The sequence below is a fragment of the Colius striatus genome, chromosome 7 (genome assembly GCF_028858725.1).
Source record: "Colius striatus isolate bColStr4 chromosome 7, bColStr4.1.hap1, whole genome shotgun sequence".
Taxonomy (NCBI): domain Eukaryota; kingdom Metazoa; phylum Chordata; class Aves; order Coliiformes; family Coliidae; genus Colius; species Colius striatus.
The window spans coordinates 26,299,154-26,323,075 of NC_084765.1; the positions used below are offsets into that span (position 1 = coordinate 26,299,154).

The 23,922-nt window shown below is 38.4% G+C and overlaps 1 protein-coding gene across 1 annotated transcript in view; it reads left to right on the plus strand.

Moving 5' to 3' along the window:
- Nucleotides 1–17,668, plus strand: part of KLF13 (KLF transcription factor 13) — a 33,702-nt gene extending 16,034 nt beyond the window's left edge. Inside the window, exon 2 of the mRNA XM_010197795.2 lies at nucleotides 12,205–17,668. Within this exon, the coding sequence (XP_010196097.1) occupies nucleotides 12,205–12,497 (293 nt within the window). The 3' untranslated portion in view covers nucleotides 12,498–17,668. The remainder of the gene's footprint in view (nucleotides 1–12,204) is intronic.
- Nucleotides 17,669–23,922: the final 6,254 nt, after the last annotated feature.

A 23,922-nucleotide genomic window follows, 5' to 3' on the forward strand; every position in this document is an offset into this window, starting at 1 on the left:
ATGCTGTGCTTCTGTGAGACTGTTGATTAAACAGTTCAAAAGTTCTCAAAGAGACATTTCGCAGTTACAGCCAAAGACAACTTTACCAACTTGTGTTTGCTTGGTCCAGCAAAATTAAACATTATCCTGTCCCCAAATCCTGGGAGATGCTGTGCACATAAAATGTCAGAACTTACTTGCAATGTTTATTCATGCCGAAGTATACGGACTTCAGTTGGAGGCAGGTGACATTCAACATCGTCTATAATTCAGATAAATTACCGGTTTCAGTTTAGATGAATAATCCTTTAATCTGTTGTTTTGCATAGCAGGACAGCCTTTCATTAATTTGATAAGCTTTGCTTTTACAAGCACTTTTCTGTTTTTAGTAGAATAGAATAATAGAAAAATCATTGATATGTCAACAAAGAAAAGACTGATTCATGAGGCCATACGAATCCTCTGCAGTTATTTACACAAGCGTTGGGTGAAGCGTATAGAGTTTCATGATTTCAGCATGAATTCATTCACACTTCACACCAACAGATGAATATAATTTGTCATTACCTATTAATTATTCTCCTACTTAAAATATTTTGATTGTCATACCAGAGATCAGGAGCACTGATATGCAAATTTTTTATGAAAGCCAGTGTGAAAGTTATTTATGAGACAAACTTTCATTGAAAGCAGTCTAAACCACCACAGAGGTCATTTCTGTGTTCATTGTACAGACAGGAATAGTTTGTGATGTTTAAGTTTGATTTCAACCATTCTTGCAAAACAGTCATCTTCAGGTTCAAGTTTTCAGGTTTGAGCTAACTTTTAAGTTCCTAACTCCCAATGGTCAGAACTCACATAAATTAAAACTTAAGACCATCTAAGTAAGCTAACTAGATTTTTTCCACCGGCAATATATTGCAGCATTCTCAGGTACAAAGAAAACCCTTGGGTTGTTAGAAGAAGAATAACCTCTGTCCCACACTTGAGCAGTTACAACATTTAGAAGTCACTGCATTGCATTTTTGGTTTCTGCCTTTTGACCCATGGGTAGATCTACTGGTAGATTCTGCTACGTGTATAATATCTCTTCATAGAGACCACACTATTGAGAATGAATGGCTTGACAACCAGTCAGCTCTGGTGGGATGTAATCCTAGGTTTCAAGAAGTAGCATGGCTTGGAAGAACAGAGGGAAGTGTCCTATAGTGAGCATGTAATCTTTTTGTTTTTCCCCACTTTAAGAGTGAGCTGGAGAAAGACAGGTGCCAAAGAGTATAATAATCTTCATTGTTCCCATGAGTTTGTTAACAGTCAAATGTCTCATCTGGAGCTGGTTTGAGTTTGCAGAGTGGGTTGGGTAACAGTAAGAAATTCTGAGGTAGCACAGGAAAGATGCAGACAGCAGTTTGTAATGGAAACCTTGTGTTTCTGTTGGTACCTTAACTACACATTCCCTGTAGGAGCATTTGGTTCAGTTGTGTCAGCTATGGGTAAGATTTTTTTCTATTGGAGGAGAGAGAATCAAGTCTGAGGAGTTTTCTTTCTTGGCTTCAGTTGCTGTCTGCATAACGTTTTCATTAATCACCTTATTTGCTCTAACAGAGGGTGAGTGGTGCAGCTGAAATCATGAACTTGTAGCAGACAAAATCAGCATACTAACATGCTAGAACAGAAGCAACACGGGATTGCAAATGACTAAACAAGATCCTAGTCCAACACATACATTCAAGGGCCATATTATTACTTTCCTTTTCAAGTTTTAACTGGACTCATTTGATAAAACACCATGTTTATTATTGCACACATTTGAAAAGCCCTTCTCTAGTCCCTTGTCATTTTAAAAGATTTGAATCGCCTTGTCAACGTGACACAAAAAGAACAAAATTCCACATACCTTCATTGATTTTAATCTCTGTTATGTTTTAAGAGGCCAGACTTCTCTGGCCTGTGCTGAAGACACAAGCTTTTTACATAAGGAATGAAGAAGGCATCTTAAATTTTGACTCAAGGCAAGAATTCAAGGCCAAAATTCCTTTGCTAGGGTGATGCAATAGATTGGATTTGCTGATTAGAACTTAACTTTTCTGGCTTTACAACCCCAATATTCATTTGAAGTACATTTTTTTAAAAGTATAATTGACCAATGGAAAAGAAAAAACATATCCCATCTTTTAGTTTTGGCATTCTGCAATACCCAGATGTGTTTAGAGGCTCTGCTTCTGGTGTTTCATTAAAAGCATTTTTTATTCACAATAATAATGATGATTATAATAATAGAAATATAATAATTAAAGGGATACTATATTAACCCCAGACTCCCTCTTTGGAAAGAGTCTGATACTTCAGTGTGGTTTGGAAATAGCACATCTAAGACACATCTTCCTCTTCCCAGAATTCATCACTTCATCATTTCAGCATAACACAATTTAATTATCTTGCATTTAAGTGCAAAGTCAAAGGGTCACCTATTGATCACCATTCTTGGAACAAGAGGAGAGGAACACAGGAGAGGAAAAATCAAGTGGAAGTTGCTACTATTTTAAATTAGTGGTATTGCAGCTGTTTTACTAAGCAGTAACCTAGGATTTAGTGCTAAGAGAGAAAGAGATCTAGGAAGAGTTTTAGACTTACCAAACAGAAATTACATACAGCAATTGTAGGTGCTTAACTTTGACAGAAATCCCAATATTTAGTTTGCATTATTTTAGCACATAAACTCTTTTGTGCTGGGGCTGTTGCCTTTTGTTTTCCAAAAGTTAGACTTGTCATTGGTACTCAGTAAAAAAGCATTGTTTACTCATAGATTCCAGCAGCAGAGAAAAAAAATGCTGCTCTTATAATAGCATGTGGCAAAAGTCCATGTAAACAATGGATGTATGATAGATGGAAGTTATTCCTGTGTGGCAGACAGAGTCTATTCTAGCCCACGCACTCACCTGGAAGTGGGAGTTGTCCCTGCTAGGTAGGATAAGTTTCTGATCTCATGGATCTCCTAGTCACTCAGAGAGGTCTCCATTTTGGTTGTGCATCAGAACTTTTAGGAAAGATGCTGAAATGGTAAACATTAAGCTTTTAAATTAAGGCAGAATCAAAAAAAGAGCAGTAAACTTGAAGGAGATTTATACATTATCTTTGAAATTGCATGCGCTGTAAACAAAATCTCATATAATTGTTTAATATTACTATTTTCTGGCTGATGGATTCCTGCCTTTTTAAGAGGTAGCTAAAGTTATGCTTGCTCACAATTTTACAGACTAAGTGGTATTGTTGTACTGCTAGTGCATTTAAAGTGTACATGCTATCAGTGCAGTCACAGAGCAAGACTACAGCAGATATGACAGAAAAGAGTCAAGAGAAGTACTATGTATGTAGATTTTGACAAGACCATCTACAAGTTCACAGAATCACAGAATCTTAAGGGCTGGAAGGGACCTCGAAAGATCATCTAGTCCACCCCTCCTGCCAGAGCAGGACCACTTAGAGTAGATCACACAGGAACTCGTCCAGGTCAGTTTTGAATGTCCCCAGAGAGGGACACTCAACAACCAATTTTTGGGCAGCCTGTTCCAGTGCTCTGTCACCCTCACAGTGAAAAAATTCTTCCTTATATTTCTTTGGAATCTCTTACATTCCAGCTTATACCTGTTGCCCCTTGTCCTGTCATTGAACATCACTGACAAGAGCCTGGCTGCATCCTCCTGCCACCCACCCTTTACATATTTGTAAACATTAATGAGATCACCCCTCAGTCTCCTCCAAGCCCCAGCTGCCTCAGCCTTCCATCATAAGGGAGATGTTCCACTCCCTTCATCATCTTTTTGGCCCTGTGCTGAACTCTCTCTGGCAGCTCCCTGTCCTTCTGGAAGTGTATGTAATACTGAGTTCCTAGATTAAATTTACAGTATTTGCTCCAGGAGAGTTTCACAGAATCACAGAATCTTAAGGGTTGGAAGGGACCTTGAAGGATTATCTAGTCCAGCCTCCCTGCCAGAGCAGGACCGCCTAGAGTAGGTCACACAGGAACTCATCCAGGTGGGTTTTGCTATCATTGACAATTCTAGAAGTGGCCAGGGGCATGCTTTGCAACCATGTGGGCTGACTTCATTTTAGGACCACAAAATTTCAAGTGCAAGCTCTTTCCTGTTGTCTGGAATGATGACATTTGTCTGATACTACACTTTACTGCCATCTATTTCTTCTCTAGTTTGCAGTTAAAACCTTATCTACAACCTCAGACACAACACAACACTGACCAAAGCAAGAGATACATTATTAACTATTTTTACAATGAGGGGATTCTCTACAAGCCTAGGCACAGACAAATGGAAGATGTGGATTACACAATCAGATGCTTAGATAGGTAAGAATATAACCTCATTGTATGCGAAAGAAACAGTTTGGAGTTTTAGACAAGGAAGACTGACATGGAACAAAGGTAGCATAGCTGTGAAACCCCATTGTGCAGAATGTGCTGTGCTGAATAGTTCATGTAGTATCTGTTTCTTCACAGAAGTAAACAATACTGACGTATAGCCTTGCTGTTTGGCAGATGATTAGCAAATTCAAAGGCGTCATCTGTGTCTGTTAGAAATAACTTGTGAAGGAGAGAAAGGAGAGCATCAGGTATGCTTTAAATATGTTCACTGATCTCAGGAGTATAAGTATTAAAGACACTACGTAGAACTGCTTTACTAAATTTCACTGCTTTAGATACCAACAAGAATATTGCTGCTTTACCTTCTTGTCATGGCTACTAGTAGTTTCATGATGAGAAGCTGGGGAGGACAGCAGAGACAAGGATGCTCTCATCTCTCTGCACTAAATCAACTCCCTTCATTTTCCTGGTAGTTGCAGATAGCGTGTGACCTTTGGTTGGAGGAATAATGAAGAATCTCTAAGCCATAGAAGTGTTTTACAAGTGACACATATCTCTGTTCCCTCAAATTAATTTTCTCAGCCTTTAGTTTCAGAGTTGTCATTATGCTGGCTTTTCTGTTCCACCGGATTCCACTGATGCATCAAATTGAGTCATCAGAGACATACATTCTTAACTCAGTGGTGCATGTATGACCAGGTTAATTAATTATTCAGAAAGTTATAAAAGCACCTTTGGGTCAATGCTTTATTCAGCTAATTCAGCCTCTTTGCTGAAGTAGCAAATAAATACATGTTACTTCTAATAGAGAGGAGGCATTTCAAAGATTTGAGTCTATATATCTAGACACCATCACAAAAGGAAGAAATGTTAACAGCTAAACTCACCTTAGTGATTTTGTACCTGAATTGTGTTTCAAGAGAAAAAAAATCTTTAATATATACAAATGTAACTATTTGTACAGAGTCTCAGTTTTGATGTAGTCTATCTAATTGACTTCAGAGCCTGGCCTAGTGCAACTGAGTTTTTGCAGTTTCAAAAGAGGAAGGAACACACAAGACAGGGAGGGGTTGTGTGAGGAAGGGAGAAGAGATAGTGAACTTTTCAGAATCCAGGAAGTAACAAGCTTCACATGAGAAAGACCAATATTAGCAGTGACAAGCGTTACATATCTCAGTACAAAGGTGCAGCAAAACAAGTGGCAGCAGACTCTAAGTGCCCAGGTCTACAGACACAGATATGGATTTAAAACTATGGGATTCTGGAAGGGTTTTTTGTGGTCTTTAATTGATGGGAAAAAAGATTAATTTCTTAATTACCCAGCAGGATTACTCTCGGAGTGCTCTTTAGCAGAGAGAGATCAATGTAAATGTAGCTAGAAGAAAACCAGATACAATTCACTACATATCCATGGAACTGTAAGACTAATTCAGTCCAGAGAAAGTAATAGAAATATGTCTGGGAAATATACTTGGTGTTTCTGGCCAACTTTGTGTTGCTTTTTCTTTGCCATGCCGGTAGTGCATCTGTGTACTTTTTGAATGGAGAACTCAGAACAGACACAGCCTTTTGAAGGGCTGCATCATTTACCAACTGTTTGCAAAATGACGTGGGAGGACAAGTGTACAAGGAAATCAAAGCAACTTGGCGTAACACTGGAAAATAAATTTCTTGTATGTATGATGCTGTAGGGAATCACCTAAGACTTGTTAGGCCACACTGCAATGCAAAAGGGCAGATTCTCATTCACATTCTCAGCATAGATCTAAAATCTATTCCAAGATATCTCTGTGAAAGGGAGGATAGACTTTCACAATCCTTACACTTGGCTGCTTAGCCTAACCTGGTTGGCTGTCTTTGAAAATCCCTTGGGCTTATTAAATACAGGGGGTGCAGTGGAAGTTGAAAACACAAATGAAATTGTTCCCTTAGAAGATCAGATCTCAAGTTAATGACCTAATAAAAATGTCAGACATTTAATCTTCATGGAGAGAAAATTGCTGACAAATGTTAATGAAGAATATTAATAGATTTGCATTTCTTTATTAGTGAGAGCTATAGAAATGATATTTTTAGTGAACAGCTGTTCACTGACAAGAGTCTTTTATGAAGAGCAGCAAATAGTTTAGGCTGAGGTGGGTTTTTTAAAAATTTTAGAAAAGTTGTGATAGTGTTTCTTATTTCAGCTTAAAATCTTCAATGTGTGGAAAATTGTCCCAAAATTAAAGGAATTAAAACAGTGTTACAAAAAAAACCACCCCAAAAGGTTTTGGTCAACAAAAAATAAACTTACTGTGGGCTTCTTGGTTTGCTGAACTCTTCTGCACTTGAAAGGGTTTTTAATTTTTCAATTGAGGAGAAAATAAGTTATCCACATTACTCTAGTCTTTTATTTCACTCTTTCATTAAAAAACCTTAGCAAAGGACGTAGCAATATTTATTTTTATTAAATTTCTGGCTATTTAATTTTAAAACCAGTTTGCTGTAAGATTTATTTTCCAGATGCTGGAACACAACTTTCAACTACTTACTGATTGTTTGTGTGAAGTGGTCTGGAAGGAGGTTTTAGCTGGGAGTGGAACACAGAGCCTAATGTACTGAACACACAGTGATGCACTTCAGTAGAGATAAAGTGAGAACTAAAGAGGAGTCAAACGGGATTTCATACCGTAGACAGAAAATGACTTGGTAAAAATAACAGGTTCAGATTTCAGGTTCTTAATTCAAAGTGCAAAACCAGAGGATAAAAAACATGGGTAGTTTAAAAGTGCTAAGCTATAGAAACACACAGAGCAGTTCAGCTTCAGCATTCCACTTTGAAAAGGCATTCAGTAAAGCCACAGAATGCATATTTCAGACAACAGACAGATCATGTCATGAAGTGTCCTGGGAAAAAAAAAAAAGCCTAAATAGGCTACAGTAATTCTGCCTTGATAGAAGAGAAACAAATGTGGCCAATCAAAATGCAATAAAGTAGCTAAAATCATCATGAGCTGAGATGTAAGACAAGTTTGAACAAGTTTGAAATTAATGCCTAGAATGTAAGTGATTGAACATAATCTATTAAAAAAAAAAAAAGAAGTTCCCATTACAGTGAAAATGAATGGGAATATTTTTAAGAAGAACGAGATAGCTGCCTGGAACATACCAAATCAGTTACTTTGGTTCTTGAGTGAACCAAGCTGTGGTTAAGGCTAGGGGGAGAATTTTTCATTACTTACACTCCTCTGGTATTGTAGGCATTATCATTACAACACAGTACTATATATACTATCTGAATGTGTGCTCATCGTTTGATATTTGAGTTGCTCTACTAGCTGTGGTTATACAGATAAGTCACATGGTGTAATCTGTGCTCCCAAATGGAGCAACACAAGCACTTCCAGACCAAAATAAAATATAAACTTGTGGCCTGGAAATTCCCCTTTCAAGAAACATGCATATATGTCTAAATAACTCAATGAAAATATTATAGTACTGAAAATAAACCAAGGATTTAAATAATGGATATTATGGTAGCTGTCATAGCTCCTGCTCAGTAGCAGTTTCTTGTACACATAGAAATCATAAGATCCGACATTTTATCAGTTTAATGACTGCATTTGTGAAGATTAAAATAAAGGTGGCCGCAATTTAAAATGAGGTTGTACTTGATGCCTGAGTGCATGTCTGCTGGAAATCTGAGAACTCAAGTTCGGAGAGAACTCAGGTTCCAAGTTCTCAGTTCTGAGAATTCAGGTCATCACAGATAATGGAAACAGCAGGAAAATGCATGCTTCTGTCAGTAGGTACTAATGCAACCTAGCTCCTTGTTGCTGTGTGTCAGGGGCTTGGGGGAGCATTATGTCCCACTGTTTAATAACATGAACTCTGACAAGGTTGAATTTGAGCATTCATACCACACTCCCATATTGGGTTTCTGGTATCCAGTGATAGGGAAATTCACTCCATAACTTTTCACCGAGAACATTACTAAACTTCCTCATTTTCTGGGAACTAGTCAAGCTTAATATTCCAGAATTCGCTGCCTCTGTTAGAAGTGGTTGAAGGTAGCCAAGACATTCGAAAGTTGTTGGACAGATACACAAAAGCAGATGCAAAAAACATGATTGCATTCGGCTTGTTTGGTTATGAAATGTCACCCTCCTCCAAATCATTAATTGAAAACTAACTGGTTTTAATTTATAGGCATTTGGAATCATAAGGCTTTGTAATTTTTTGATGCTTTTTAAAATACTTGATAAACCACCGTTTGTCTAACATTAAAGCTATGCCATATTCTCTCTGTTTGCCTGAGAAGATTAAGGGCTTGGTTTATGACTATGCAAAAGGGCTTGTTTACAAACAAGAGAAACAGAAATGAAAATATTCATAAGTACATATCAGTGCTATTGAAGGATGACCTTTTCTCTTTTTTTTTTTTTTCTTTTAAACAACAGGCAGTCTCAAGAAACAGTCTGCCTGGCTAAATGTTTTTTCCCAGGATAGCATTTCCTCTCTTGGAGGAAGGCTGCTTCAGTCACATCTCTATTTAACTGCTGCAACTCATCCTCCCCACCCAGCCTGCTGGTCTATGTTTCCAAATATACCCTTAATTATGTATATGAAAATGTAGAAATATAAGAATAGCACACAGTGGCATGTTCAAGTTTCTAGTCTGTTGTCATAACAACATACAAGGCTGTTCTGCAAAGCAGCAGAACAGATTAAAGATCACAGAAAATTGTTTCTGGCTTACTGTTTCTGGTTTTGCAGGTACTCACGGAATTCCCAGGATACAAATTTCTTTCATACTGTATGGCCTTGGCAGATGTTTGAAGATGCTAACATAATGTGCAGAGCTACTACATGAGTTAAATTTAAAAAAAAAAAAAGCCCCTAATATGTAGTTTGACTTAATATAATCTATAGGGCAGTGGATATCACATTTCAAATTGTTCAGATATTGTTCAGGTTGTCTAATCTTTGCACTGTAATTCTGAAAATACTCGGTATCACAAGAGTCTCAACCTGTTTTGGCATTTCAGTTGTTAGAGGAGGTTATTTTTTAAGCTTACACAGTACTTGTTATTCAAATGCTAGATATCATATAGATGAACTGATGAAACAAGAAGCAGGCTCCAGGCTCTGTACAGGAGTGTCACTATATAGAAAAGGAGTCCTTAAAACTGTATGTGGATTGGAGTAAATTCAAAGTGCATTAAAAGTATGTTACAAATCAAGCTCAGTAGACACAAGATCTGGTTCCACCATCTCTCAACCATATAGTTGCCTCAATGTAGATAATGATTGACAAATATACAGTCATACAAAGGACCTTCATATAATAAGAAAGACTGGTTCTACTTTTTAACAATATAAGCAGCATAAGTAGTTAGATCTGGGCCACTGAAGTGGATTCAGTACACCTGCAGATCTCACATAATTTTACTTAGTGAGCTCTGAAAGTTTCTTAATGCAGCTTTACACACATTTTGTTCTTTGAGCTGGGTGGAGTTCAGGAAGAAGCCAAAAATGTTCTTGCTTGTGTAATTTTCAGTTAAGATCAGTTGAATATCATTCTCAAATGTGATGTTTTTCCATTTACTTTTGTAACTCTAAACACAAGTTATGTGATATCACGTGCTTTGGCAAAGGAGTGAGAAAAATTACAGTTTAGAGGGATTTGGAACATGGAAATCTAAATCTATGCAAAATTGTAAAATAAAAAAATTACAGTATTCCTTATCTTTTAAAGGCATCTCTTGCTTCCTTTCTGAAGAGTAAAGAAGACTGAGCTGCTTTTTGATTCCTTTACTTTCAGATATCTTTACTGTTTGGAGACTTACCTCTCTTTCAGACCAGTTAGTAATGCTCATAATGCACAAAAATACTGCTGCAACCAAGGCATAGCATTAAGACTCTCAATATACACATTCACATGCTTGATATGTTTTCTATCATATTTAAGATATTTTATAACATTCCCACATTAATTAATAGATGAAATTTTGCAGTTGTTGTATAAAGGTAAAATTCTGAGTTCAGCATTACTCCAGAGGGAGCTCAACATCTTTGTTGTGTTGTATGCAGCCACCTTAATGGTGAAAGCTCTTTGGTGTGTACATGTCCGTGGGTTACTGCATACGCAAGAAAGTTATACTGTGGCTGCATGTTCTCTAATGAGATTAGGCAATCAATCCATATAATCTCTCGTTCTGTTGATTGCTTTACTGCCTGTAAAAGGACATTTATGTAACTTACCTTCACAGAAAACCACATCCCTTGTGTTTGAGAGATGAGATTGATGACAGAGGGTGAATTTCCATTTGTGGTTTTGGAGCCAGCAGCAAGGTCTTGCCTTAATTAATACTCTGCAGCAAATTTGTTGCAGACTGTGTACTAATTTTTTATGAACAATGACTCTCATATCTTCACACAAGGTATCCAGCATTTCTTCATAATACAGCTTTTCTTTGAGGAGGTATTTTTAAACCTCAACAAACATGGGAAGAACTCTAGAGAACTTATAGCACTACAGGAGTGATGCCAGAGAGTGCATGGAGGGGAAAACCACTTGGGCAAGAAAATTTAAAGCCAACTATGAAGAATATATCAAATTAGGACTAGAGAAGACTGAGGGGGAAGAATAGTTCCTAGGTAGGAGAACAAGGAACAGTAGAGGAATACTGGAAGGAAGAAAGGCCAAATTTTCTTTGGCTCAGCGCCCAAATAATCACCACCAATATCAACAACATTAAATCAGGCAAGTGAGTAAGAACCTGAATGTTCTGATCCAGACCTGATGTGCAAGGAGAGTGGAAGATAAATTGCGCAATGCCTTCATCACCTGACTGTTAGTGCGGGATAACACAGATCTTACATAATCCAGCTCCAGAAGCTCTTTTCCTGTTAGGAACTGGACCGTCATACTTACTGCTGGCTACCAAATGTTAGAGGTAGAAAAGAGCTGTTAAGGCCATGCTAACTAATCAGAAGAAAAAAATATGAATTTCTTTGTGCTTGGTGTTAACAGCAGAAGCAAAACATCACATAGTAACTCTTGCCTTCCTTGTCTGAAAGCAATAATGGCACAACTGTCTAGCCCTGTGAGAGATATTTCCCACATCTGAGATCTCTTGAGAATTTCATCAGGTCACCAGGCTGCTCACTGGTCACCAGTCCTTCCTTAAGTGTAACATCAGGTCATGCTTTTTAGGTTGGCTCTGGATAGAAGGTTGCTACTTTCAATGTGAAACATTTACCTAGTTGAAATACAGTGCTCCCCGCCTCACTTCTAAATGAGACCTAAGGCAGTGAAGAAGAGAAACTGTAGTACCTTGTAGTGTAGCAAATGCAGAAAACAGACGTGGCTGTGGAGAATACAAGGTGAGAGCCTCACATCCAGTGCCTCAAAATGACCATTTTGCATTTTCACCATAATTCTTTCTAAATAGCTGCAGAGAGAGACTTAATCACACATTCTAATCTTCAACACTGAGCCAGACAGACATAGGGACATCTTGGAGGAATAAGTGACTATTCTATAGAGCTCATTACAGTCAAAGTCCAGAAGTAAAGTCCAATGGATTACATGAGATGTGAAATATGACATCCATGAAAGCATCAGAAGCCCGGCATCTCAGAAGATCCAGTTATCAAGTAAGGTATCACTAGTTTGATATACAGTACTTTTGAAGGGGTTGGAATACCACAGTAACCTCCTCTCTGCCAGAGAGTAACATCTCCATCAAATTAGTGCCGTCATCTACTTTGCTCACAAGCTTTTTATTTTAACTTTTGTGTATAAAAAAACCTGTGGAAGACATTGCTATCCCTTCTAATCACACCATGTTTGCTTTCTGCAGGTGAACGGCCTTTTGAATGCAACTGGCAAGGATGCAACAAGAAGTTTGCTCGCTCTGACGAGCTAGCGCGCCATTACCGCACCCACACTGGAGAAAAGAAGTTCAGCTGTCCTCTATGTGAGAAGCGCTTCATGCGCAGCGACCACCTGACAAAGCACGCTCGGCGCCATGCCAATTTCCACCCAAGCATGCTCAAGAGGCGAAGTGGAAGCAGCTCAAGAACAGGGTCTGTCAGTGACTACAGCCGTTCAGATGCCTCAAGTCCTACGATTAGCCCTGCCAGCTCCCCATAGACCTACCTGCACTGGATGTCAGCACTTTGCCTCTAATACTTAACGTGGAGTTTTGTTTGTGTTGCACACATTAAAAAAACTCTGTCACTTCCCCTCCTCAGTTTCTCGCCCCCCCTTTTTTTTTTTCTCCCCAAAAATCAGTTAATAGCTGCCTCCCACTGCAACTTCCCACCATTTTTTTTGTTACCCAACCACAGAAGTGGCTATTCTAACCTCATGGACAGACTTACATATTTCACTTAGTGACTCCTGCTGTCTCCATTTCATATGTTTTGCAACCTTTATGGATCTTCCTGATCCTCCTTTATAAGAAAACGAGAAAATCTGAAAAAAAAAGAAAAAAAACCCCACTTACTTCACCTCAGGTGTCAAAGTAGTTTTGTAAGACCAGATTGCACAACATGAGCATACATACACTTACAAATCAACTGTGTTGGATTGTATCCCCCTTCTCTTTTCTCAGGGATGGATATTTATGTTACACAATAATTACAATGAAGACACACCCTAACCGCAGCCTTACTCTGTAAATACACTTGCACTCTGAAGCTTTTTGTTAAGTTCTTTCACACACTGGCCAAAAATGAAAAACAAACAATACAAAAACCAAACCAGTACTGGAATGTAGTACCAGACTCTGCCATTGTGTGTTTTCCTGATTATACACCTACATTGAGGAGTGTCCGAACAGGAGTCTTGCCTTTCTTCAAGCTGCCCTCTGCTTTTGGTAGCAAGCCAGCTTTTCACTTCATGCTGAAGATGCTCCAAAACCTACTTCCTATTGCAAAAATCTCTGTGAGGTTCATAAACTTGTTGGTTTGTTTCATGCTAGATAAAATCCTGAGAAAAAAAATTCTATACAAGATCCCTTAAATAAATAACTTAAATAATGAAGAAATGTAATTACACTGTGTAACATTTTATTGCAAGGTGGCACGGAATCTCAGATGCATTCTGTTGTCACTCTCCAAGTTGTTAAGCTCTCTGCACTGCCCGATCAGTATGGGACCATTGTCTTTATTATTTTTGTTCCTGTTTTAAAAAAAATAAACTATGGAAATAGCATAGCTGAACCAATGCCCACCAAAACTTTAATCAAGGTACTTACCTTCTGTACAGCTGTATCTTAGCAAGACAAATTGGCTAAGACATAGTTTCTGCATCCTGTTGCTTCATAATTGTAGTTGCTGATAAAAGGAAGTGAAAATCTTCTGACTGGAAAAATAAAATATGCATCTTAAAGTTTTTAAATAAAATGGTATTTTAGCTCAGTGCTACTACAAGTTTCTCAAAAAGAAACATACCACCATAAAATAAGGTGCTCTCATTGCTGAATAACTGCTTAATAGCAAAAAGGAAATCTTAGCTAGTTTTCAACAATGTTCTAATATTCATCACTAGACAGAGCACTAGGAGGTAGATTTCTGTGTTTTATATGGTAGAATATACAGCAAAAGACCAGGAGCATTTTAACATACTGGAGACCCCACTGGCAGGAAATGCACTTTCCTTGGTTTTGCTGGGTCTGATGGTGCATATTATAAATTTGTGTCCTTTTGATTCTGGAGTTTTTAGGGTTTTCTTGCTTTTACTGTAGCAGTTAAGTGTAGCATGGTGAAAAGAAACGCTCTGCCAAACCTGTTGTTTGATATCAAGTGAAGGCCTCTGGATTCCAAGTGAACCTGTATCTTACTTGCTGCTTCGCATTGATCCAATTTTTAAAGTTTTTATTGTATTGTATATATTGACTGTGAGAGGCTAATATAGATTTCCAAGTAGTTTCATAGGTACTTTCATAATATTTACGTTATTTCTAATACTACACATTCTATTACTTGTATGGATAAATACTTAAAGACAGTTCAAAGTGCGGATATTTCAGTTGTTTTCTTTCATGTTCATTTGCTTCAGATTTCACCTCTATAAAAACCACAGTTTTCATCTTTTGAATTGGAAGTCACGTGAGGCACAATTCTGCTGTTTCATTTCACAGAAAATGAAAGAACATCATAAGCTTTTTTTTTTTTAAAATGACAAATATTGTTGAATTTGTGTGATGAGTTGCCTAACCACTCTGAGTTAGGGGAAAGCCAGATCTGTTTGCCTCCATAGATTTCCTCTTTCTTTTTTCCTGTTTCTTTTTTAAATCTCATCTACTGAGATGCACAACTTCAACAACTTGATACAATTCAGGTAACAGGAATTCACATTCCAATTGTTTCTGTGACTGCTAAAAGTGCTCTTGTGCTGTAGTTAGTAGAGAGGCATTTAAGATACCTAGCCAAAGGAATTCTACAGGTCAGCTGTGTCTTCTGCACATACTTCAAGACAAATCATAAACACATTTCTCATTATTATACCTAAAAAAGTAAAAAGGAGAATCAAGTATCAGCAAAAATCATAGGCTTAATGTTCTAAGTTTTCTAAGTTTGTTGTAAAACGATCTTTTTCACAAGAGCATTGTTTAATCTTTAACAGAGGAGGAACCACTCCAGTATATTTATGCAGGGCATAATAGTTCATCGTGAATCAGTAGGTGCACTGCAAACAAGTTGTTTTAATAGCCTGGAGAAATAATATTTGCACCAGGTTTTATTAGTACTGAGATTATGGGATACAAAGATTATGGGACAACCTGTTCTGAGTGACACAAGAACAATATAATCTTTGAATTGAACCATAAACTAAATCTCTTATGTATATTCATCATAGATACTACTAATAATCTCCAGATTTAAACAGAAAAAAAACCCCCTAGTTCACATTTTTATTTCCAGTTCAGCCAGGTTTTCTGATGATAAGGCTATGTGATTATGTAGCCAACATAGCTACACTTTCATGAAATTCTCTGAAATTTGCCATTAAAATATATTTTTTAAATCTTAGCTTGTAAATACCTCAGAGTGTGTTAGGCTGACAGTCAGATAACTGTGTTTTAAAATCCGAGCTGGGGTTTCAAATATCTCTGGTAAATGTTTAATATGTGATAGTTTTAGGATGAAATAATTGATTCCAAACCACTAGTAGTTTCCAAAACTGAATGTGAACAAAACTTCTCTTATTTTCATTTGGAAAGAGAGTAAATGAGGTTTTCAAGTATCTGATGTAGAGAAGCAGAAGCACTAGCAAGGTCATGAGACTCCATTCTCATGATGGTTCCTCCTGAGTTTTGCAGATATGACAAGTCTGAATAGCCAAAATTATTTTTAAAATCTGGATGTTTATCCAAACTAACCTCAGATTTTTACCCTTTTGTTATCTCACCCTGTGATGTAACCTAAACCAGTCTTCTAGCATAGCAACAAACATTTCAGACTCAGGAAATACTGCTCTAGCAAGGTGCAGATTTTCACAATCTGCCACTTGGAGAAGTGTGCATCTCTCCTCCTGCCTCCTTCTCTCCTCATGCAACCAGTTCAGGTGAATCCCCATGAACTAAAAGAAAAAAACAATAGGGAAACTTTGTAATTTCAGACTATAACAACAGGTTTATTATTATTAAGAAAGCCCTGAATAATTTTTCTGCAGCCATGATTCTATCTTCCTCTCTAAGAGTTGAGCTTCCTTGTGGTAGGAAATGGGTGCAAGTTAAAACCGTCACTTCACTACCACCGCTCAACTGAGCTCTTACAAAGTCATTTACCCCTTCCCTTAGCCTCATCCTGTGCAAAGGCCTATAGTGTATTAATGGCCACATGAACTCAGTTTTCATCCTGCTTTTTAGAAAGCAATCCTGGTAAACTGGCAGCTAGATTTTATTGTGATAATTGTTTATAGCTGCAAATTAGTTGTTCCTTGATTTTATAATATATGCATAGTATTTGTTTACATTACATAAATGCAAAGGAACATAACAAGTCATCAGAAGCCCCTCTTTGATAGTAAGACCTAATTCCTGTGTGTATCCTACCCTCCTTACTGCATTAACTCTTGAAATAACTTTTAGCTATGAGAGCCTCTGTACACCTTTAAGACCTTATTACTTTCTATCTGGATATTCAGTGCTTTCCATGTTTCATGCAGCCAGGCAGTAAAAAGCTGTGTGAACAGGTTACCTGTTTCTAGGTATTCACATTCACAACCGCTTTTCTCCATTTTTTTTTGATGAGTTGTTGAATTTGTACAGTGTGAAGTGCATTGTTGTTTTGAGGAATGTGGTTTGTGAAGAAAGAATAAGGAAAGTGACCTCTGCATATTTAAAGTTCGCCTTTTCATTGCCATTTGATTCAGTAATTTCATCAGGTAATGCCTACAGACTGACTTTCAGGTGCTTTTTTACTCCATTACATCATCTGTTTGTGCATTGGGTGCTAACACATAGTCTATGTCAGTGAATGGTATGATGAACGTCTGTATTTTTAACTCTTTTGGGGATAAAACTATAGCCTTAGGCAGAAGAAAATAACTGATTTATACTTGTTTACCCCATAAGCCAGAATATAGAATGCAAAAGCCCATCCACTGGTATAGATTTTTTGTATAGATAAGAATATATATATGGTTTATATAAGCATATGCACATATATATGTATATATGTGTATATTGTATAATTCACGAGTGCATACATAAATACAAACCAGTGCGTATATACTTCACACCAAATAGTGAAAGGATGTCTACAGAGCAAAAATAGGTATCCACTTCATTATAACTAGTGAGAGGTCTAAATCCTAGATCCAAACACCATTGCATTTGGAAAGTTTGAACCTGGTTTTGGAGATTCGTGCTTAAATTTCATCTCTGGTTACAGCTGCAGTTACTTGTGTATATATGCATTCTGGGGGACGTGTGTGTGTGTGCAGATGTACTTTTTCACAAGCCCATCTGCGTGGATGACAGAGGATATGTGTGCCAGTAAGTGTGCACGTGTTTACATATATACTTCCAGCTTTGGTGAATTATGACGTTACCAGTGTCATCTTCACTTGTACAGTTTCGTCAGCAGCACATGAACGCTTCCATTGGTCACTTTTCAACTCTTTAAATCACTACACTGAAGTATTATGGTTGTACAGTTATGTTCCTCTATTCTTGGTCTGCTGAAACTTTTAATGTATTTTGTACTGCATAGATTATATATTGTTATAACGTCCTATGGAACAACAATAAAAAAGGAAGAAAAAAGGATAGGAATAAAATTAACAACTGTAAAATGTCATCTTAACTTGTATGCATGGTTAGTGACTTTTACATTTTCCAAAATAAAACTTATAACTTGGAAATACTGGTTTTCTCTTAATTCCATTCTCTATGTGCAAGTTAAAAAGCACAAAATATTTCTGCTGTTTGTTTGGGGTTTGATACCTTGTTTGATATGTTTGTTTAATATCACCCAGTGCTATTGTTTAAAATGGGATTTAAGAAAAAATCCTTGAAACTTCCTATGATGTCTGTTTTGAGCTCTGCTTTAGTCAGTATGTTATAGTTGCATAGTGAAATCCCTTTCTCAAAGCTGGTGTATACTGAGTTTTTCTTTACAAGGTTGTTATGGGATTAATATGCATGACTTAAGGGTCAGAGAGTCAACAACCACCTTTTCTTTCAAAGATCAGTTCTTCACACATTGTGGGTGTCATCTCTGCAAGTGGCAGTATCCTGTCAAAACATTAATTTAAACTCAAAGCATCCTGAAATCTTCTTTCCTAATTTTAAAGATGAAGACATTAAAACACGAGAGATTTGAGCGACTTTCTCAAAGATATAAGGCAGTGGCAGATTCTCCTTTGAAAGTAATGCCACATCCCCAGGAAAACCATTTTGTGCCCTATAATGGTTATCTGTCTATAGAACATTAGAACTGATGGTAAGAATAATTTAAAACAGTGAACTACTGTTGAAAGATGAAAGCTAAAATATCCTTACTAAGCTTGGGCAATTGTGAGAATTACTCTAAAATTAGTACATTTTCTTGTGCTGGGACCATGAAAAATGTTCAGAAAAAATAACTTGGAGAGCCATTATCTTTAATTGCTCCTTTCCCCATGTATTCATTATAGTGTTGAACTGTCAGGGCTATTCATTATCTCTGATCATGCACCAGTTAGTTTGTACATCTGTATATGTCTATGATCAACTGCTATTTTATAACTTACACAGAGAAACTAGCTAAAACACATAAATACTTAACTATGTTAATGTAGTATTTAAGGGCTCGTTATCTAAGAATGACATACCCTTTGCACATGCAGTGGATAGCCCTGACTCTGTTAGTGAACCCACACTGGAGCAGAAGACAAAATGCTTCTGTCCAGCAGAAAACCACAGAGTTGTTTCATTCTTCTGCTAACATTAGCATGACGTGGCCTCTCACTGCTTATTCTCAATGTCTGTGCCTGGGAAATCCCAGGCAGAGGACTCTCAGAAGTATTCAGATTGTGGGAATCTTCAGGCAAAAATCCTGATAAACTGTCAACACCTCAGTGAGATGAGGTTTTCTTGCAGATCTTGTGTATGAGTCTGTCTATTGAATATTTTCATCTCAGAACCACCAAAGTAACCAACATCACCCTAACCCTGGCAGTCTTTCCCTTATTGCTTCCTCAGATATCTTCCCATCCCCATTCATAACTCTTCGATGTTTGTCATTGAACAGACAGGCTAGGCAGGTGCTTAAGAAATCCAGTTGCTTTTTCCTAGTTTGTTCCTATGGAAAGGGTGTGACCTCTACTGCTACCTGGCTTTTTGGCCACTCACGCTATCTGAATTCACTGTTTGTACTACGGGGGAAGATGGTGAGGGGCTCTTTTTCCACTGGTGCTGGAGAAAGTTGATACAGACTCTTGCCTTACATTTCTGTGAAGAAGTGAGTGAAGTTTCTTGACAATGTCAGTTATACAACACTTCTGGTGCCATTTGTGAATATAGGCCCTGAAGAGTAGCATTTCTGAAGTCTTCCTACATGAAGGATCCACTGCATGTTTGATAACAGAAAAGCAGTCAAAGATTGTTTTCTAAACTTTCTATCCTTCTAAAATGATGTGTCTTTTCAGTTGAAGTGTGGAGTTGTTGCCTTGGTACTGTAATGTTCTGTGCCTCCCCACCCAGACACCCACACACCCTGAAACGTGAATGTTGACACATTCTCACCTGCAAAATAAATTTCTCCTCTTGGGTTGCTAAATGTATGGGTTTCTGTCCTGCCTGTGATTCAGCATTTGTCATGAATTGTTCATGGACTTGGCGGTAGTCCATCAGTTCAGAACAGGAGCAATAGTACTGCTAGAGTTAGGATGGGATTTTCCTATTTACATTTACCTGTGTTTCATTTCTGGCCCACCTTAATCTCCATTGCCTCAGCTTTTCAAGGATCTGCACGCCTGACATACTTTGCTAGTTGACTGCAAGAGATTAGAGACATAAATATAAACACACAGTTAAGAGAAACAGTGAGAAAAGTGAGAAAATATGGAGATTGAAACAAACAAACAAAAAAAGAGGTCAGGACAATGAGACAAGTGAAGTGTTTCTAGCAGCTGACCAGAAAGACTCATAGAGTACCACAACACACATGAGGCTTCCTAAAGAGTTTCAGAGAAAGCAAGCTAGGCAACATCTTCAAAGATAACCAGAGACAGTGTCTTTTCTAAGAGGAGCAGAGCAGGGAATGAAGTCAAACAATAACTCAAGCAGGCAAGCACACATGTCTAGCTAGCTACAGTGTATTATTGTCACAGCTAAAGAGAGAGGGAGGAGTTATTTTAAAAGATTTCTCAATCCATGCACCAGACAAGGGAGGGGAGTCTGGATACCCAGACATCTGAGCAGCAAGAGAGGAAGCGGGAAGCATAAATGAGCACTGGCTTTGGAAGCCAGATTTGTGCTTTGGGCAACTCAGAGAACAAGATTACATTAAACACATGTGGAGGGGAGTAAAGAGATCTGAGAAAATCTGAGTAGGGTTTGAGGCAGGAACAGACTCTAAAGGTCTGCTAACAAAATCTAAACACTATGCTTAGTAATAACTTTGCCTCACCAAGAAAAAACATCTCTGGAGTATAATTGCTGCCTCATCTTAATTGTAAATAAAGGATCAACTTGTCCTACCTGGGCAGGAGTTAGATTTAATCTTTGACTCCCACCCTCTGGAGTATTCAACAGGAAAAGAGGGTTTGGCATCAGGGACTGGGCTGAAAGAGGCTCTGAGACGCTGTTGCTGGCAGGTCTCTGCTGACCTGACGTTTCTTCTCTGCGTCACGGGATAAACGCGCCTGCCTGAGCACACTGCAGCAGGTCTGAGCCTGCTGCCCTAGTGCTCGTAAGGTACACTCCAAATGGTCTCGGAGGCTTATACTGTCCAAGCTGACTTGCTCAGAGCCAGCCCAAGTGTTCTTCCCAAGGCCTCCCTGGTACAACTGGGACATTTCCCAGAGAGAAGGTGCAATATGCAAAGTGAGAGAATTAGAGAACACCATTGAGAAAAAAGGCCCAGTTGAAGGACAAGGGAGATGGCTGGCTAGAGAGACAGTTTCAGGTGTGGCAGCACAGTAAAGAGGAATGAGATGAAAAAATGTGGGAAACAGAGATGAAAGTTGTAATAAATGAGGAAGGGTAAAGAAAGGGAAGATAAGTACAGAAAAATGAGAAAGGAGCCTAGGGTAAGGCAATTTTATTTCATTTCCGAGAACAAAAAATAAAGGCCTAAGGTGTAAAATCCAAAAGGGGTTCTGGAGGAAGGAGTACGATAGATCATGTGGTAGCATTTCCACAGACCAGAAGGTAAGACATGTCAGTGTGTAATAAACAGGACTGTGTGCCTTTAAGAGACTAATGTTTGTGTTTTCCCATGCTCTCCTATTGTGGAAATAACTTTCTGAGTCATTTTGCTGATCCTGGAGACAAACTGAACAGACGCAAAACATAACAAGACACAATAGCAACGGGAAGAGAGAAATTCCTCCCTCCCTCTTCCACTGCACACACATTTTATATCACCAATCTGAATACACTGAAGGCCTCCAAATGGGAGAGAAACAAGGTACAGACCAGCAATGTAATTTGGTACAAAATTTTTGAATCAATTTCTTCTTTACTAACACTGCATAAACAGTTAAAGCATGAAAGCCACACTTCCCCAGTCTCTTACTTTAAAATATGCTATCCAGTCTCTTGGATTAACCTTCCAGATTTTCCACAGTGAACTGCAACAGGGCTTTACTAGCTTTTTGAAACTTCAAAGCTTTGCAGTTCAAAGACTTTGCAATTTTTCTCTCAAGTTTCATGCCCCACCCTCTGCAAAAAAAAGTCAGTTTGGGACTCTCTCAAAATACCACATTCAAAGCTTACATACATCTAAAAATCAGCTTCTCAATTATGATCTTCTCAGAGGGGAGGTAACAAGATGGGCACCCCCACAAATGGCTGGCCTCAAACCTAGGCCATATCAAGACTTCCTATTACCAGATTGCAGAACCACCACTGATCAGACCTGAGATGAGTCCATTTTCCATTTCTTCCTTTAGCCTCTATTACCGTGCTGAGAGAGATCTCAAACTCCTTGATATTACAGACAATAAAGTTCCATGAAGTTGCGAGGCCTTACAGGTTTGGTTTAATATTCAACCTTTTTCTTGAAGTAATTTATGACACATCCCAAGCTTTCGCACTCTGTGGCTGTTGTGCAAACTTCCATTTACAACCTACTTGGAGGAATAGCATCTAGGCAAGGAAGAAGAAAGTCATGTTCAGGATTGCCAGTCCTCTGCTGCTGCCTCGAGCCCTGCCCCCAGTTCGCAGGGCCAGGGTCAGGGCCTAGGGAGATACCTGTGGTCTTGGGCAAAAGGTGTGAGCTGCCTGTGGAGGGCAGAGCAGGTTGGCAGATCCCTCAAGAGAAACAACCTATGTCTACCTTTGTCTCTGCAGGAGAGGAGTCACTGTTAGGGGCTCGGGGTTTGAAGGTATCCATGATGCTCCCCAGCTTTCACAGCTTTCCCTGAAGACTGGAGTAAGGTATGGTTTCCCCTAAATGTGCCCTCACAAGCAGCTGTACTGAATAGCCGGGGTGAGCCAACAAGAGACTCACAACAAGCCTGGGAAACGGGAACCTCATGAAGGATGGGACTGCACAAACAACAAAACCAGGTGAATAAATCAGGCCTGGCTTAAGAAGCCTTCCATTAAAGCGCCACTAGATATTTTTGGCCTCTACCTGTCTATTTTCAGAAGGGATAATTAATGACAAAGGAAATAAAGAAAGAAATCAACCTTAAAGTCCAAGAATGAAAAATTTGGTATTCTCCACAAAATTACTATGATTAAACAGGATTAAAAAGGAAGGGTTACATTTCAAGAGTAAAAATATGTTACAAGTTGGTATAAAAATTATACATTACATGGTGTTTGCTAGGAGAGGAGAATCATTTCAAGAAGGCAGTGCTTTCCCACTTAACCATTATTGAATAGGAGTGAAGGCACAGATGAATGCCCAGCTTTAAAACTCAGCTGTAATTTGGCCAAGTTTCTTGTATAGCCCTCAGCTGTGCTGAGGCTCCCAGCTTCTCTACATGTTGTGATCTGATTTTGGGAGGGGCTGGCTGAGACCTTGTGAACAACTGGCACAGGCTCTGCCCAGTTTTGTGAGTGAAGTTACACAGCAATAGAAAAAACACAGCCAAGTTACATAGCTCTCTCCTCAGGTCCTTAAAATAATCTGCCTGAAGTCCAGGGCTATTATAAGGCTAGAAAATCTGGTTTATGAACTAAGATGGGAGGTTCTCATGAAAAAAACCTGCACCCTCTTGGATACAGGAGCTCAAACATGATATAAAAACATGTGGAATTTTTTCAAAACTCAGCTGTTATTTTATAGATAGCTGTGGTTTAGATTCACATCCCTCAGCCCCATGACATAGTCTTCTATCCATGTTAATGTTATCACTGTCTGTACAAGAATAAACCCTTTCCTTAGTCATCTTCTGTTTGTGTGTTCACATTCCATCTGACTCTGAACAGCAACTGCTTCAGAGCAGGGCATTCTTGTGTGCATGCTCAGCATCTTCTGCACAGGACTTTGCAGTCAACATAGACTTAAAGGCATCTTTTCCTGCTTCTAAGGAAAAACACTCTGGCTCCCTACTATTCAACCACAATCCACGTTCACTATTACACACACAATTTTTTATACGTAGAAGTCACCTGATCTTAGACAAAACCTAGCTTGTAAATTCCTGACACCACAAGGAATGTTTATGTGAAATGTTTAACTGAAGTGGAACATGTCAGGGGGCAGCAGTCTATATCTAAAGCAGTACATCCCTTACAGATGCCTCTAAAAAGAATTGCTTATTTGCTTTGGGGATTATCACACAAAAGTCTTTTTAACTTAGAACTGCCATTTCCTATAAGGATGAATGGTCTGGGAAGGGTTGTTGCTAGGAAAAATCCCTGGGAAATACTAGGTACGATTTCCTAACTCTACCTTTCCTGCCA